The 19,501-nt window shown below is 39.6% G+C and overlaps 1 protein-coding gene across 1 annotated transcript in view; it reads left to right on the top strand.

The window, feature by feature from the left end:
- Nucleotides 1-7,335: 7,335 nt before the first annotated feature.
- The window catches only part of LOC309546615 (uncharacterized protein), a gene marked incomplete at both ends in the record, with an annotated part of 29,959 nt that continues 17,793 nt past the window's right edge, over nucleotides 7,336-19,501 (top strand). The window contains 3 exons of the mRNA XM_082246354.1: nucleotides 7,336-7,504; nucleotides 11,948-12,088; nucleotides 13,228-13,359. Coding sequence (XP_082102480.1) covers nucleotides 7,336-7,504; nucleotides 11,948-12,088; nucleotides 13,228-13,359 — 442 coding nt within the window. The remainder of the gene's footprint in view (nucleotides 7,505-11,947; nucleotides 12,089-13,227; nucleotides 13,360-19,501) is intronic.

Genomic DNA, 19,501 nt, shown 5'->3' with positions numbered 1-19,501 from the left:
ATACAGGGCTATAAACCTAAAAACAGTGTAAAAACCATCCAAAGGTAAAATCATATATGATATAAAGTGTAAAAACAGTAATAAATAAATCAAATATACAGAAAATGAATAATAGTATATGTAATAAAAGAAATATACACTCCTGACCCTTCACTCAATTCCTACCTGCTATATAATCATAGGTACAAATTACAAAAAAAATGTATAAATACAGGGCTATAAACTAAAAAAAACAGTATAAAAATTATACATAGGTGCAATACTATATGCTATAAAGTATAAAAACAGTAATAAATAAATCAAATATACATAAAATAAATAATTATATATATATATATATATATATATATATATATATATATATATATATATAAAAAGAAATATTCACTCCTGACCTATAATCAAAGGTACAAATCATGAAAAATCCATAAATACAGGGCTATAAACTTAAAAACAGTGTAAAAACCAGCCAAAGATAAAATCATATACAGTATGCTATAAAGTGTAAAAACTGTAATAAATAAATCAAGTGTACAGAAAATGAATAATAGTATATGTAATAAAAGAAATCTACACTCCAGACCCTTCACTCAATCCTTAGATTCTATATAATCATAGGTAAAAATTACAAAAAAATGTATAGATACAGGTCTATAAACTAAAAAACAGTGTAAAAAAAAAAAAAAAACCCAAAGGGAAAATCATATATGTTATAAAGTTTAAAATCAGTAGTATGTAAATCAATTATACAGAAATTTTTAAATGAGTAATAGTATATGTAAAAAAGAAATCTACACTCCCAACCCTTCACTCAGTCCCTAGGTACAGGATAATCAAAGGTACAAATCATAAGAAATATATAAATACAGGGCTATAAAGTGTAAAAAAAAAATTTAAAACCACCCAAAGGTGCAATAATATATGCTATAAAGTGTAAAAACAGTAATAAATAAATCAAATATACAGAAAATGAGTAATAGTATATGTAAAAAAGAAATCTACACTCCTGACCCTTTACCCGATCCTAGCTGCTGTATGACTGCCCACCAAGTAAAAAAAAATCCTAAACATATTTATAAATAATAATAATAACAATAAAAAAAAAATATATATATATATATATATATATATATATATATATATATAAATTAGATTTCACAAATTATTTTTTTTTTCATATATTATTATTATTATTTTAGTTTTGTATTGATATATTTTTACAAGACCTTGTTATGTCCGTCTAAAGAAGGAACAGAGAGGTCAGAGAGAAATGATCATCTGTTTTTAGGAACAGGGACAGAAATTGTATAAAAGACAGATTTAAAATAAAATATGTTTTTTTTTTTTTTCTTGTCTGTTTCTATTGAAGAGATTTGTCATAATTTCCAGTCCTGATTGGAAATTAGGATAAATCTCCCCAACGGGAACAGGGACAGCAATCAAAATCTGGTAAAAAAAAAATCAGTCCAAAATTTTTTTAAAACAACTTTCATTGGTTTGTGGGCTTTAGATTATATTTGTCTTTTAATAGAAATTTAGTAATGCTACTTGCTTAACTAAAGTACAGCTTCCTGACAGTTTATACAGATCTAGACTGCGGAAAGTGCCATTGGCACTTAAGAACGGAGGTGCTTTGTTTCCTCAATACGTATTGAGTCATATCAGTGATGACAGTGCCAAAATGATGTCGCCTACAGCTCGGAGTCGCAGTCAGCCTGTGGTCATGTCACAGTAGCTGACCTTCCATGATAAGCCACTCATCCTGATTGATCGCTAATTTTTCCGCTTTTACCTGCTGTAGCTCCTCTGGCCCTCCTCACACTCTCTATTTACCTTTCCCACTGACATTTCATGACCTCACTCACTTCTAACGATCCCACGCCTGCAACCTCAGGACGGAAACTTTAGCTGGGGCGTGAGACAGAATGTCAATGTTTGCTACAATGTTTGAGAATAAAATATTATTAGTGATACATGGCTGGGAGAAGAACGTCCAGGGGAACTGGATTAGCTAAAGCACGGTGTATCATAAAAGAATTTGCATGTTTTTTCTTGATAAACTAGTTTTACATTTGCCCCTCCTTTTATTTTTATCCTTTTTTCAGTGATGCTGACCCACTCTAGCCTCATTCAGCTACTTCCTTTCTACATGAGTTTGCTCCAGCATCTGTGCTCTGCACCTGCATTTGGGGACAATGGTCGACAATGGTGACCATTGATGACCAATGATGGTGACCATTAATGGCCAACTCCATGATTGGAACTGCACACTTGTGCTATTGATGGTCATAGAGGCCATTGATGGTCAATGATGGTGGCCATTGGTGGTCACCGATAGTGACCATTGATAGTCAATGCTTGATAAAGGAAAAGGAATTGGCAGCACTCCATGTTGAGTCAAAATCCAGATTTATTGACTGGACATCCAGTAATGATTAAGCACACAGTCAGTGTGTGAAATGCGTCTACCTTGTCACGATTGTCATATTTGGATGTCCAGTCAATAAATCTGGATTTTGACTCAACCTGGAGTGCTGCCAATTCCTTTTCCTTTATCATGTTTTCATGGAGGCGAGCCGGGGCATGCACCAGTGTGAGTCATCAGGCAATCACACCACCTTGAGCAGTGAGTTCTTGTCTTTTCGATAGTCAATGCTGGTGGCTACTGATGGTCAATTGAAATTTAAATACTATATTTTGGTGCGCTAAAACTGATATATATGTGTCTCGTATAAATTCCCAAACAAATAATGTGTATAAAATCACAATACACAAAAATAATCTCATGTAAAAAACACAAACAAATGACTGTGCATATAAACAAAATGATGGTCAATAATAGTGGCCATAGATGTTCAATGGCTATGCAAGCAGTGACGATGGTGACCATTGATGGTCAATGATAGTGGCCATTGGTGGTCAATAATGGTGGCCATTGGTGGTCAACAATGGTGGCCATTAGTGGTAAATGATGGTGGCCATTGATTTTCAATGATGATGCCATTGATGAAGAATGATGGTGGCCACAGTTGGTCAATGAAGTTGACCATTCTTGGTCAATTATGGTGACCATTGATTGTCAATTATAGTGCATTGACGGTAATATAGGCCATTGATGGTCAATGTTGGGGACCATTGATGGTCACAGTGTCCATTGACAGTCAATGATGGTGGCTGTTGGTGCTCAATGATGGTGACAATTGATAGTCCGCTGGTGGCTATCAATGGTGAATGATAGTGACCATTGATGGTCAATGACAATGCAGGCACAATGTGTGTGTCGACATGGCCACTTCGTCTCCACCAAGGGAAACATGTGACAGGGTGACAATGCAAGAGCACATTTGGGAGGCAGCCCTCACCTTATGATGGGACATAACTAAAAATAGGGAAGGACCCTAAGAGGACTGGGAAAGGCTCAAGGTGCCAGAGCCAAATACCAAAGAAAAAACAAGCAGGGAAAAGGAAATGAGAAAGGAATGGAGCAGGAAAGAAAAAGGAAAGGGAAGGGAATGAAAAGGGGGGGGGGGGGATAAGAGGAAAAGGGAAGGGGGGAAGAAAGGGGGAAGGGAGGGATGAAAAAGGGCAGGGAAACGGAAAAAAAAGGGAGAACTTAGGGGAGGAGAGCTCATGAACTTACAGAATTATGTATAAAATATAAAATATTATGATTAAGATTATGATGGGACATGCTGAACAAGGATCTTTTATTGAAGGCTGAAGATTTGAAATACATTAACATGTTAAAGCTTATAAGAGATTCTAGTAATTGGGTTTATATCTAATTAAAGAAAAAAGGAGCTTTTGCAAAGCCTCAACATACTGTATTTAGTTAAGAATTAAACCCAAGTAAGGTAATGATCATCCTAACTTTAAAAACTCATAAACCATAAACAACTTCCATTTTCTATAAAATACAGTTCTCATCTTTTTTTTTTTTTTAAATCCTTTGTTGCATGTTAGTGCTGCAGATCTCCTGCACCCTTTTTGCAGCTACTGTCTGTCTACATGCACTTCAGTGATGACTGCTTGTCATTTTTATGACAGTGACAACAATAGACCATGTCTGTGCAATGTGGGTCACCAAGGCTGATTGTACGAGGTGACAGGGTGACACTGCAGGATACAATTGATACACAGGCATTGCCACCCTAGAACAGGAAGTGCCTGAACAAGGACCTTCATAGCAGGATCGCCAGATTTATAGCGATTGGGTTCACATATACTTCATGGCTTGGTTTTCATTTGCTGCAATTGCTAAGATTGGGCTTAGTTCTAATTTGATCTGTTTTCAATTCTCTCCTACAGCTGCAAGGGTATATGCTGCACAAATAAGAGTGACTAATCAGGAATACAAGACTGGTTATGATGATCCAAGCAGCCAAGCATTCAAAGACTTTGAGAAAAATTTTATCGAAGAGGTGAGAAGAGTCTGTTGCTACTTTCTGGTTTGAGGGATGTTCATTTGAGACATTGGTGCTGATGTACTGATTATTTTACCCTCTGAGTAAACCCATGACCCACCATTAACCTACCGCTTTTCTGCTGCCTAAAGCCACTGGTGCCTATGGGATTCTGGACCTCTGGCTTGAATTCTGACCTTTTTCATGCCTACACCTTTCCCTAGCACTTAATAGCTGATACGTGGGGTCTATTTATAACACAATTCACAAAACTCCTCGTCCCGTGAATTTTATTGGGTTGTTTTCTCTCCAAGTTGTATGTTATTCATACAGAATAGGGTGAATCAGGAAAATACCACATCATGACCACTAGATGGCGCTGAGGATAATGGACAATAAATACCTAATTACTGTGATCATCAGCGCCATCTAGTGGCCATCTAGTGGCCATAATGCAGTATTTTCAGTCTGTTCTTTATGAAAATAGTAAAGTAACATTTGCACTGAATGAATGTGCATGCAGTTTCACAGGACAAATAGCTCTACGATTTTTTTTTTGTTATGAATACACCTTTTGGTATTGGTTATATACTGTATATATGTATTACTTCTACTGACTGCCATGCCAAAAGTTTTTGTGTATGAGTTGTAATTATACCGTGTCATCTCTCAGCAGGTCAGACGGGGTTTTCCATCTTTAAGCCAAAGGCAATATAATCTTTGCCTAGGCTTTAAATAACTTAAGGAAGCATGAAAGAGGATCTTTTTTTTTTTTTTTGCAACGTGGATATGTGTTAATGCTGACATTTCTCCTAATAATCTATACAAAGCATGATTTGTAATGACAGCTTCACTTCACTCTAGATTTCCATGCAGGCTGAATTCACTAAGCCAAAACAACTCTTACTTTCAGGAACTAACACACATGTTGTAGCTTAATGAATTGGGTCTGGACTAAACTTTGCAGGGTTTCTTCATGACCAGATGTTGAAGGATATTGAGTGTAATTTTATGGCGTTACAAAGAGTAATATTTACTGAAAAGAGAACAAAACTTGACTGGTGGCCTTGGGTCTCATTGTAGACTGCATTTATCTTTTCAGTCCTTTGTGAAAGTGCAAATATATATTTCAAATGCTGGTCAGTCAATTGTGCTATGTATATGTGTATGTAAATTAGATATGTGTTTTATGTAAACAGAGAAAAGTTTTTATGCTGGCAGATTATTCATAGTTAAAAAGATGGGGAACTGTGCTTTACCGCCCATATACAGTAATATTTAGGAATAGCACTTATACTGCATACCAGGCATTCTCAACTAGAGTTCCTCCAGAGGTTGCTAAGGTTGAGCTGTGACTCATTCAAATTCCATTTGATGGTTCCTGCAAAGCTCTAGGACCAACGCCATTCGGCAAAGCCAGCAGCACGACACCAATTATCTTTTTAGCCCTTTGTAAGGGTGGCATTCTTCCCACTGAATACCAATGTAAGCAGTAATCCTCCTATTGGCCACCACTGTGAGGGGCATTCTTCCCACTGACCACCAATGTAAGGGACATTCTTTTCACTGACCACCAATGTAAAGGGCATTCTTCTTACTGACAACCAATGAAAGTGGAATTCTTCCCACTGGCCACACATGTAAGGAGCATTCCACCTATTTACCACCACTGTAAGCGTCATTATTTCCACTGACCAACAATGAAAGGGAAATTCTTCCCACTGACCATCAATGTAGGGAGCATTCATCCCACTGACCATCAATATGAGGGGCGTTCTCCCCAATGGCCACCAATGTGAGGAGCATTCTTCCCACTGATCACCAATGTAAGGAGCATTCATCCAATTGACCATCAATGTAAGAGACATTCTTCCCAGTGACCACCAATGTATGGAGCATTCTAGCCACTGACCACTAATTACAGGGGCATTCTTTCCACTGACCACCAATGTAAGGAGCATTCCTCCTACTGACCACCAATGTAAGGAGCATTCCTCCTACTGACCACCACTGTAAGGGCCATTATTTACACTGACCACCAATGTAAGTAGCATTCATCCCACTGACCACCAATGTAAGTGACATTCTTCCCAGTGACCACCAATGTAAGGAGCATTCTTCCCCCGATCACCAATGTAAGGGACGCTCTTCCCAGTGACCCTCAATGTAAAGAGCACTCATCCCACAGACCATCAATGTAAGGGACATTTTTCCCAGTGACCCCCAATGTAAAGAGCACTAATCCCACTGACCATCAATGAAAGAGACATTCTTCCCACTGACCATCATGCTGGTGTACTGTGAGCTGTGGATATAGTAATTCATTAGCAAGGTTTCCTGTAATGTTATTTCAAGGGTTGAAAAGGCTGCTGAAGATGGTTTGAGTGTGTTTTAAAAGCATCATGTAGTTGTATTGAATCCACAGAAATAGATAGATTGTAGTAACTACCTCCATGTTCCTAGTCATACCGCCACTTTCCTGTTACAGCAGTTGTGTAGAACGTCTGAATATGACTGTGCAGTCCAGTAGGCACCAGCTTTGGACCCTGCAAACTTAGTACAATGCAACAGAGTTCATCTGGCACAACCCCTCCCCATCTCTGCAATACAAAACTTGTGTTGGGGGGGTGTGGCTGTTACTCAGCTCTGCCAGCACAGAGCACTGCAACATGTGTGAGGTCTAGAAGCAAGTCAGTCAAAAATCATAAACTGCTGGGGTACAGGAATAGGAAGGTGTGAGAGTTTAATTGGGCTTTACCTCCAAGTTTAATATTTTATTAATGGAAGTTATTTTTTTAATTCTGATGTAGTGGCCCGTAGGGAGTAACTGTCTTAGGACACACATTCTCATCTATTTTCTTTTCTTTTTGTCTTTCTCCAGCTGCTAAAGTACTTGACCGCCCTGATAAAAGAATATATCAATTCAGGCAGAATGCGAGTCGTGTTGAAGAGTCTGAAAGCTGGCAGCGTCATCGTGGACTACGACATTGTCACAAATGTTGCCGATAACTTAACTGTGGCAAACATTAGCCAAGATTTTACCAATGCGCTGAACCAAAGCACAGCATTGATAATTGATGAAAAATCATATGAATTCAGTGGTAAATCAGAAATTCTCTTTATTCTATTACAAGAAACTGTCTGTCTTTCTAATGTCTATATATCTGTGACATTCCTTTACAGTAGCATAGCTAAACTCTAGGTAGATAATAGAAAACAAAACAAACATTGAATACAGTTATAGGGTCACGTGTCATGCAATGCACATGTGCTGACCAGAAACATGCTAAAAGCAGAAGAGAACAGAGTGAGCAGAAGAATGAACACAACTCAGAGTGCTGCTGCTCATCCACCGTCCAATCATGGGCTGAGGGAGGGGAGGTGACCAAGCTTTATTTTTTGTAACTGCACTAAAACCAGAACTGATTGGACAGGCAAAACAGCTCCCATAACGTATGTGTGCATTAGCTGTGTATTTAGCTTTTTGCCTGGAATCCAGGTAACGTTGTATATATATATATTGTCCTACACAATGAAGCAACAACACTAGGTCAACACGCACTTGAAGTTTGTCCTCCTAGAAGCCAGCTGTTCAAGTGACTCAACCAATAAAATGCAGTTTTATATTGACCTTTTTTTTATTGGTGGTTTTAATGATTTTTTTTTATTAGAGGGCTACAAAAGAAAGATCAATATTTACTGATATGATGATGATGTCACATTGTGGTAAATCTCTCTCTCTCTCTCTTCTTCTTCTTCTGTTATAGCTCTCTCTCTCTTCTTTTTCTTCTGTTATAGCTCTCTCTCTCTCTTCTTCTTCTTCTGTTATAGCTCTCTCTCTCTTCTTTTTCTTCTGTTATAGCTCTCTCTCTCTCTTCTTCTTCTTCTTCTGTTATAGCTCTCTCTCTCTCTTCTTCTTCTGTTATAGCTCTCTCTCTCTCTCTCTCTTCTTCTGTTATAGCTCTCTCTCTCTTCTTCTTCTTCTGTTATAGCTCTTTCTCTCTCTCTCTCTTCTTCTTCTTCTGTTATAGCTCTCTCTCTTCTTCTGTTATAGCTCTCTCTCTTCTTCTGTTATAGCTCTCTCTCTCTCTTTCTTCTTCTTCTTATTCTGTTATCTCTCTCTCTTCTTCTGTTATCCCTCTCTCTCTTCTTCTTCTTCTGTTATAGCTCTCTCTCTCTCTCTCTCTATCTCTTCTTCTTCTTCTGTTATAGCTCTCTCTCTCTTCTTCTTATTCTGTTATAGCTCTCTCTTCTTCTTCTTCTGTTATAGCTCTCTCTCTCTCTCTCTCTCTCTATCTCTTCTTCTTCTGTTATAGCTCTCTCTCTCTTCTTCTTCTTCTGTTATAGCTCTCTCTTCTTCTTCTTCTGTTATAGCTCTCTCTCTCTCTCTCTCTCTCTCTCTCTCTCTCTCTCTCTCTCTCTTCTTCTTCTTCTGTTATAGCTCTCTCTCTCTCTCCTCTTCTTCTGTTATAGCTCTCTCTCTCTCTCTCACTCTCTCTCTCTCTCTCTCTCTCTCTCTCTTCTTCTGTTATCTATCTCTCTCTCTCTCTCTCTCTCTCTCTCTCTCTCTCTCTCTCCTCTTCTTCTGTTATAGCTCTCTCTCTCTCTCTCTTCTTCTGTTATAGCTCTCTCTCTCTTCTTCTGTTATAGCTCTCTCTCTCTCTCTCCTTCTGTTATAGCTCTCTCTTAATTTGTAAACATGTTTAATAGACATTTTCCAAGCTTTACATTTCAATTAGTACAAATATGATTATTTTTAAGGAATACCCAACTTTAACACCTAGCTGCCCACAGCCTATAAAATAACTTTCTTCAGAAAGGTTATGCTGGTCATACTTTTGTTGATTTTCAAATGGATGTTCATTCCTACAAAAATCCTCAGTACATTCTAGGATTTGACAAATGTCATTGCAAAGTACTTAAAGTACTTAAAAGAGAAGTATGGGCTATACAAAAAATGATATTATACTTACCTAGGTGGATGCATCATCAATCAGATGCTGCATCTGTTCCCCAGTAGTTTTGCACAGAGAACTGAGCAATTAAGCACTGCTGATCGCTCAGCAGAGAGCTGAAACTGTCAGCCTCTGGGTTTCTGCTGCGCCCCTCCAGTGCTCACTGGAGTGCTGGGCTGTGGAGGGGGTGGGAGCAGCTAGCTCAGGCTCCCTTTGGATCGCTCAGAGGCTGAGCCAGCTGCCGGTATTTTCAGAGCCTGACAGCAAGCTTTAGCTAAAAACGAGGCACAGGAGGAGTGCAGAACAAACCACACTCCTGTGATCCATAGAAGTACAGCCAAAAAAGCTTTGGCTTGCTCTTTTTAAAATATTGTTTGTTTTTACCATTCAATTTTGAAATGAATGGGCATTACCAAACAAAAACCATATTCACTGTTAGAACATTGAAAAAAAAATTCCACCCTGCTCCTTCAAATTTTCCCATCACTATGGTCGAAAAAAAAAGTTGATTTGACCCCACTAAAAATTAGAATATTGAACAATGTTCCTAAAATGAACATTTTTGAACAAAATTTTACTAATATGCAGCCAGCTTTTTTTTTTTGCAGAGAGTTACAATCTGAGTTTAGTTAGGACAGATAGCGGCAGTCTTAGGATGGTCATGCACTAGTAGACATTTTATGTCTTTTTAGTGTGTGACCTACCTGCCTGTCTGTTATGGTACAAGGGTTCCCATAGTGGGCCATTATATCTGGATAAATGAACAGCAATGTGTAGCAAAGATGACACTTCAGGTCGTCCAAGCCACTTTTTCAGTTCTAATAAGTGATAGGAACATACCCCTCATGGGTAACTCAGTGACTCTAATCCAGTCACCACAGAATGTGTCAAGATATATATTGATTGTCTAAGTACACTGAGACATTAGCTTGTACATCCAAAAAAATAAAATAAAATTCTCAACAAATGATTGGCCCAACACAGGAGGGCAATTTCTGCAAGTCATCACTAAGCACCTTTCCTAAACTTTAAAGAAAAGGGACATTCTTTTGACGGCAGAGAGTACAACTGGATCACAAGAGGCTGTCTAGATTAAAGAAGAATTCCAGTTATGGATATTTTTATATAGTTACATTGGTTCAGCTTAGACCAAAGAACCTTTGTATATACCATATCTTTAGGATCCCTCTAGAAGCTGGAAATCCCCATAGCAGACACTGCTAATCCAGTGATCTCCATTAGCTGTTGGGTCCCATGCTGAGCGGCTGCCCCTGAACACAGAAGGTCGGCTGCTCGGCATGTGGACCGTTCAGAGATTACTTTGCGTTTTTTTAATGATTGCAAAGCGTTATCTGATTGAGGTCAAGAGGTGGCGTGGTGATGTCATGCTCTCTACGTCCGGCAGCTAGTGGCATCACCGGAGTAGGGGTGCCTACTACAGTGATCTCCAGCTTCTAAAAGGGTTCCCAGATGTATGGTATATACATAGGAACATTGGTCCAAGCAGAACCAATGTAACTATGTAAACATTGCCATACCTGGAATCTGTCTGTAAACTGGAACAAACATCTCTGAAAAGAGGTGGGGGCTTTAGACATCATCTGCCTACCACATATATTGCCAATTTAACATCTCTACCTTGGCAATTTGACAATAGTTTACACCTTCAGCTATGTGGATAGAATGGTTAACACCTATGTAAGCTTCCTGACATCAAAAACAAGATTGGTTCCTCAATTTTCACACCCCTCATTTTGCTCTTGGACAATCAACATCTAAACATGGCTTAATAATACAAGCTACTATATATCATAGCTCTGAGCCAGCCTTTTTCAACCAGGGCACCCAGGCATCCTGGGGTGTCTTGAGGTTTCTTCAGGGGTGCCTTGGCAAAATGCCAAAAAATTGCCCAAAAATTGTAAACAAGCTGGTGTGTTGATAAAGGCTGCCTTTTTAGTTACACTAAGTCACAGGTTTTCATTGTACACCATTACAACCTTCTAGCGGGCAGTGTCCTAATGACCAATGGCATCATCACTTGATAAGGAGAATGTCAGTCTCCTGCATAGCATCCTTGTTTGACCTTCCCCTGCCCCTCCCTATCAGCGTTGGGGGTCACATCAGCTGAGTGATGGAGAAAAACTGAGAGAGAAGAGAAACATTGGAATACTACTCAGACCCAGTTTGTAAAAGTGTATTTGCTTTGGAAGAATAAATCACCTCTAACATTGGGTGTCCTACTTGGACTTGTGGATGTTGCTGCATTATGTAAAACCTTTTACATTTTAGAATGGAGTGCCTCGAGACTGTCCATAATATTTAAAGGGCGCCTCAAGACTGTCCATCATTTTTAAAGGGTACCTTGAGACTGTCCATGATTTTTAAAGGGTGCTTTAAGATTTTCCATAACTTTAAAGGGTGTCTTTACTGAAAAAAGGTTGAGAAACCCTGCTCTAAGCCAAGCTAGGGACTCCATCTTACTCCTTTAAAAAAAACAGGGGCCTCATGCAGTCTTACTTTTTTGTTGCTGAATGGAAAAAAACGATTTCACAATGATATTAATGATTACTGATGTTTTTGTCTTTGCAGCCCAAAACAGTTGTGCCCTGAGTTCTAACGGATGCTCTCAATATGCCACCTGCATATCCAATATGGGGACATCTGATTGCCAGTGCAATGCTGGCTATTACGATTTAAGCCCAGGTGCTCCTGGCAGACAGTGTGAACTAGGTAAAGAATTATTTTTCTATTCTTATGTTGTCATTAGAGAAAAACAAAATTTAGGTGAACAATATAAGGTCAACTCCCCTACAAGTATTGTTTTAAGAAGTTGTTGAAGCTGATGTGGCCTGCCAGACCAACCAGCTTCATGTGTTATTTTGGGTAACATTCTAAAGATCCTGTTTTTGTCGGGAAGAGGGACCAGTAAAACAATGTAAATCATGGTTTGGTTTGGATCAGCGAACACTGAAATGGGTACTGAGGAAGAGGGGTAGGGCATGAGGAGAGGTCTGTGTTCTTTATAAAATGCATTAGAAATTAAGGTAGGCAGACTTTTGGAATGATATTGGTGTCTCAGGTTGAGCTTGGCAAATCAAATAACTGGGGCTGCTGCGCCAGAAAATTCCTTGAATACTAGGACATAATGGTGACAATCAAATATGCCCATGTGAACAAAAGCATGCAAATAAATCAAAAAGTATAAAGTCCCAGTTCTAATCCTAACCTAATGCTCTTTCGTCCAAAATGACACCTGTGCCAGTGCTTCACCTTTAATTGCGTTCTCCACCACCGATAGAATTGCTTGCTAGTATTGAACCTATATACCAAATATAGGTCAATAAACGCTTAATTCTCAATTCTGTGAAATGATGTCCTATCCGTACTTCACCAGCTCCACTGAAATACTGGATACAGGTAGGCAGGTCGCCTTTATATGTTGCATATTCCATCTAAACAGCTATCAGTTAATCTCAGATAATAGAGAAAACCTCCAGTAGTGTAGCACCTTTTATTAGCTTTAAAAACCAACATGCGGCATAATAATAAACCCACATATTACTTAGAAGGTTGCAGACTCATCCATCACATCTCAAAGCAATGACTCCCTGTCTTGGCAACAGACCAGAAGTGACGTCACCTGGCTCCGCCCAATGTGTTGTGTCACTCACTCACGTGACTTCACTAAGGACTATAAAAAGATTAGGACACAGTGATAAGATTATTGGGATCTCTGTTATATGTGCATCTAAAACACATTGCAAAAATAATATGTTTTATTTCAAGCACCAGAATTTTTTTTTTTTTTGTATTGCAGTTTTATGTATCAAGTTTTTATTATTTAACATTGTCTTCTGTTGCCAATACAGATCAGTGTGTCACTGGAAATAACACATGTTCAAAAAATGGCACCTGTATTGTGATAGCTGGAGGTTACACATGTCAGTGCAATGCCGGATTTCAGGATCAAAATACCACCAACCCCGGGCGGATCTGCAAAGGTGAGTCTTCTCTGAGGTCCCTGGACCAAATATGAACTGTCAATTCTGAAAAAAGATTAGGACACAGTGATAGGATTATTGGGATCTCTGTTATATGTGCATCTAAAACACATTGCAAAAATAATATGTTTTATTTCAAGCTACAGAAAAATAGTTTTTTTTTTGTATTGCAGTTTTATGTATCAAGTTTTTATTATTTAACATTGTCTTCTGTTGCCAATACAGATCAGTGTGTCACTGGAAATAACACGTGTTCACAAAATGCCACCTGTATCATGATAGCTGGAGGTTACACATGTCAGTGCAATGCCGGATTTCAGGATCAAAATACCACCAACCCTGGGCGGATCTGCAAAGGTGAGTCTTCTCTGAGGTCCCTGGACCAAATATGAACTGTCAATTCTGAAAAAAGATTAGGACACAGTGATAGGATTATTGGGATCTCTGTTATATGTGCATCTAAAACACATTGCAAAAATAATATGTTTTATTTCAAGCTACAGAAAAATATTTTTTTTTTGTATTGCAGTTTTATGTATCAAGTTTTTATTATTTAACATTGTCTTCTGTTGCCAATACAGATCAGTGTGTCACTGGAAATAACACGTGTTCACAAAATGCCACCTGTATCATGATAGCTGGAGGTTACACATGTCAGTGCAATGCCGGATTTCAGGATCAAAATACCACCAACCCCGGGCGGATCTGCAAAGGTGAGTCTTCTCTGAGATCCCTGGACTAAATATGGACTGTCAATTCTAAAAAAGATAAGGACACAGTGATAAGATTTAGGGAGAGAAGGAAAGATGGGACTTTAAATGAAACATATAATTAATATGTCTCCATCCCTGTATATTTGTATATGTATAAGGGGGGGGGGGGGTTGGGACTTTAAATGAGGTATGCACAGCATGGACAATGTAACTGTTTATTTGACATAGAGAATAGTAAAAACAATAGTACATCAACATGCTGATATTAATTGATAGCTGACATAAAAAGAGATACATTTAAACAACATGTCCATCCATCCTATGAGGACAGTGAGTAACAAAATCAAAATCACATTGATCCATATACAAGACAGATATATATATATATATATATATATATATATATATATATATATATATATATATATATATATATATATGACAGGTTAGCACACACATGCCAACAAGCTGCATACCACACCAGCATAGCACATTGGGTCCAATGGTGGTAAGACATAAATCCATGTTGGAAGAAGATCATAAAAAATTAGGGTAATAAGTAAAAACAAGAATAAATGAATTGTAGAGAACTGTATTGGTGCATCCAAATATGCCCGACGCGTTTCATGGTTAAAAAACTCTTCCTCAGGGTCAGATGCATTCAAATCTATAAAAAAATACATAAATATGTAGATAAATATTGTACCTAAAATATAAAGGAATGATATGTCAAAAAAGAATAGGTAGGCCAGGGGGGAGGGAGAGGGAGAAAATCCCAAGCCCTCACCCCCAAAGATACTCACATACCATGAAGTATGGAGACTTGGGGAGCGCAGGCTGCAATCTGCTCAAACCGCCATTTCCGGGAACTGTGGTATGGGGACCGGTCGAAGCCAAAACCGCACACAGTAAATTCCCAAAGAAAGGAGGGATAGATTGAGAAGTAGGAGTGATGATTCAATGGACTTCCTTGCTGAAAATGGACAATGCAACTAGATAAATAGTGATAATGTTAAACAATAGTGAAAATGTATCACCAGTGTGAATACCTCCATGAAGAAAAAGATAGAGCATGGATGTGCAGTAAGAGATAGTCCAAAGATAGCCCAGTGGCAGTGTGTATAGATTCCATAGAGAGGGGAATGAAGCATGGGTGTGCAGTGAGAGATAGTCCAAAAGTGTCCAGATAGCATTACTTACTAGGTATAGCCATGTGGACAGATTAAAACTCCAATTGTAGAGAGTACAGAAAAAGTGCTGCCATCAGGACTGAAACACACCAAGTGAGGGATTAAATATGTGCGGCATGGTAAACGGGTCCCACCCAGCGTCACGTGGGCGTGACCAGGAGGGGAGGAAGGAACATCAAACACTAAGGCGGCTGTTGCCACCCATAGGCTGATGTACATCTCTCATGTGTTATCCTGGATGGAAAAACACACACGGCGGCCACGGGACGTCCAAAAAGGACGTCACGCGCACGGCGTGGGGGCGTGGCGCCAATGCGCTGCGGGACAGGCCCCCCACCCCCCCAAAACAGGAACGAGAGGAGAGAGGGGGAGGCGCCCAGAGCGCATCGCAGTTCCCGGACATAGGCAGCAGATAGGCACAAAAGATGCGAATCCCAGCAAGCTAACAAGCTGCCGCCTAGGTGGTGCAAGGTGCTACGCGTTAACAAATTAAAGTGCAATAAACCTACATGCAATCAACCAAAAATAATAAATAAATGAATATTACAAATTACTGATAGTCAGCTGGCATACCTCCATCCCTATGTACTATTGTTTTTACTATTTTCTATGTCAAATAAACGGTTACATTGTCCATTTTCTGACTCATTACTTAGCCATGCTGTGCATACCTCATTTAAAGTCCCAGAAACCTCCCCCCCCTCCTTATACAGTGATAAGATTTCCACTGAAATACTGGATACAGGTAGGCAGGTTGCCTTTAAATGTTGCATATTCTGTCTAAACAGCTATCAGTTAATCTCAGAGATTAGAGAAAACCTCCAGTAGTGTAGCACCTTTTATTAGCTTTAAAAACCAACATGCGGCATAATAATAAACCCACATATTACTTAGAAAGTTGCAGACTCATCCATAGCATCTCAATGGCAACAGACCGGAATTGACGTCACCTGGCTCCGCCTAACACATTGCGTCACTCACTCACGTGATTTCACTAAGGACTAAGAAAAGATTAGGATACAGTGATACGATTATTGGGATCTCTGTTATATGTGCTTCTAAAACAAATTGCAAAAATAATATTTTTTTATTCCAAGCACCAGAAAAATGTTTTTTTTTTTTTTGTTTTTTTTTTTGTATTGCAGTTTTATGTATAAAGTTTTTATTATTTAACATTGTCTTCTGTTGCCAATACAGATCAGTGTGTCACTGGAAATAACACGTGTTCAAAAAATGCCACCTGTATCGCGATAGCTGGAGGTTACACATGTCAGTGCAATGCCGGATTTCAGGATCAAAATACCACCAACCCCGGGCGGATCTGCCAAGGTGAGTCTTCTCTGAGGTCCCTGGACCAAATATGAACTGTCAATTCTAAAAAAGATAAGGACACAGTGATAGGATTATTGGGATCTCTTTTATATGTGCATCTAGAAAAAGCATAAAAATATAATATGTTCTATTTAAAGCACCAGAAGAATGGTTTTATTTTTTGTAATACAGTTTTGTGCATCAAGTTTCTATTGTTTGACATTGTCCTCTGTTGCCAATACAGATGTGTGTGTCTCTGGCAATAATACGTGTTCACCAAGCGCCACCTGTATCAGGACAGTTAGCGGTTACACATGTCAGTGCAAATCCGGATTTCAGGATCAAAACCCCACCAACCCAGGGCGGACCTGCACAGGTAAGCCTTCTCTGAGGTCCCTGGACCAAATATGAACTGTTATGTTTACGTTTAGAATAGGTCTTCGGTAAAGCAAAGCTGTCATACATAGTGTTGAGCGAACACGGACTGTATTATTCGTGTTCGTACCGAATAATTGGATTTTTTGTACCCGAACACGGACACGGACACTTTACTGTATGTTCGGGTAAAAATCCGTGTTCGGTCGTTTTATTTCCGGGTTTTGCATGCTTTGGCGCTCTTTTCATGACGGGCTTTCAACAGCCAATCAACAATCGTTTAACTGGTGTGCCTTAAGCCATCCCAGCCATGCCTGCAAATGTCTCAGTAGCTGTGATTGGCCGTCTGAAGCATGTGACCAAGTCTTTATAAGTTCGAGGCAGCCGCAGCGGCGTCATTATGCTGCTTAGATTCAGGGACAGAGCACACATCAACGTGCTGGCTGCTGATTAGGGAAAGATAGGCAGGAAAAAACCATTTGTGTCCGGATAGAATTGAGGGACAGGTCGGAGTGTTTAGGCAGGGCGAGTTGTAGGCATTTTAGGGATAGAGTCTGCTGAATTATATAGGGTCAGTGTCTTCTACAAACTACAATCGATATTGCTGTGTGGGGGGTGGGGTGAATCTGCACTCAATCCTGATCTACGATCTCTTCTCAATCCTGTTAGGGACAGAGTCTGCTGAATTTTAGGGAAACTGTGTTCTACAAACTACAATCGATATTGCTGTGTGGGGGGTGGGGTGAATCTGCACTCAATCCTGATCTACGATCTCTTCTCAATCCTGTTAGGGACAGAGTCTGCTGAATTTTAGGGAAACTGTGTTCTACAAACTACAATCGATATTGCTGTGTGGTGTGGGATTGGAGATAGGCAGGTGTCAGTGATCCACATCCATTTTTCTGTGTGTGAGCTGCAGTGAACACAATCTTTTTGGGCTGCAGTGAACACAATCTTTTTGGGCTGCAGTGAACACAATCTTTTTGGGCTGCAGTGAACACAATCTTTTTGGGGTGCAGTGAACAAAATCTTTTTGGGGTGCAGTGAACACAATCCTTTTTGGTGTGCAGTGAACACAATCTTTGTGGGGTGCAGTGAACAAAATCCTTTGTGGGGTGCAGTGAACACAATCTTTTTGGGGTGCAGTGAACAAAATCCTTTTTGGGGTGCAGTGAACAACATCCTTTTTGGGGTGCAGTGAACACAATCTTTTTGGGGTGCAGTGAACAAAATCCTTTGTGGGGTGCAGTGAACACAATCTTTTTGGGGTGCAGTGAACACAATCTTTTTGGGGTGGAGTGAACAACATCCTTTTTGGGGTGCAGTGAACAAAATCCTTTTTGGGGTGCAGTGAACAAAATCATTTTTGGGGTGCAGTGAACACAATCTTTTTGGGGTGCAGTGAACACAATCTTTGTGGGGTGCAGTGAACACAATCTTTTTGGGGTGGAGTGAACAACATCCTTTTTGGGGTGCAGTGAACAACATCCTTTTTGGGGTGCAGTGAACACAATCTTTTTGGGGTGCAGTGAACACAATCTTTGTGGGGTACAGTGAACAGAATCTTTGTGGGGTGCAGTGAACACAATCTTTGGGGGGTACAGTGAACACAATCTTTGTGAGGTGCAGTGAACACAATCTTTGTGGGGTGCAGTGAACACAATCATTGTGGGGTGCAGTGAACTCAATCTTTGTGGGGTACAGTGAACACAATCTCATACTGAAGGTTTGAGGGTGCTGCCTGTTCCATACTCCCCCTACTCCTCATCTAGCCTTTTAGGGGTACAAACAATAGTAATTGGGGCCTAGTGTGGTTGTGTACGTGTGATATACATACACTTTTTTGGGATCATATTTTCTATTCCGCTATTTAATCAAAAACCTTTGGGGATCAGTTAAATTGGGGGATAGTCTGTGTTGGTACGTGTGAGAGAGATCCACCTTTCCAAGTTGTTGGGGTTCATCTCATACTTCTGAAGGTTTGAGGGTGCTGCCTGTTCCATACTCCCCCTACTCCTAGCCTTTTAGGGGTACAAACAATAGTAATTGGGGCCTAGTGTGGTTGTGTACGTGTGATATACATACACTTTTTTGGGATCATATTTTCTATTCCGCTATTTAATCAAAAACCTTTGGGGATCAGTTAAATTGGGGGATAGTCTGTGTTGGTACGTGTGAGAGAGATCCACCTTTCCAAGTTGTTGGGGTTCATCTCATACTTCTGAAGGTTTGAGGGTGCTGCCTGTTCCATACTCCCCCTACTCCTAGCCTTTTAGGGGTACAAACAATAGTAATTGGGGCCTAGTGTGGTTGTGTACGTGTGATATACATACACTTTTTTGGGATCATATTTTCTATTCCGCTATTTAATCAAAAACCTTTGGGGATCAGTTAAATTGGGGGATAGTCTGTGTTGGTACGTGTGAGAGAGATCCACCTTTCCAAGTTGTTGGGGTTCATCTCATACTTCTGAAGGTTTGAGGGTGCTGCCTGTTCCATACTCCCCCTACTCCTAGCCTTTTAGGGGTACAAACAATAGTAATTGGGGCCTAG

This window comes from Pelophylax lessonae (assembly GCF_965119305.1).
Source record: "Pelophylax lessonae genome assembly, chromosome: 2".
Classification (NCBI taxonomy): domain Eukaryota; kingdom Metazoa; phylum Chordata; class Amphibia; order Anura; family Ranidae; genus Pelophylax; species Pelophylax lessonae.
This window is presented reverse-complemented; position numbering and strand designations above follow the sequence as displayed.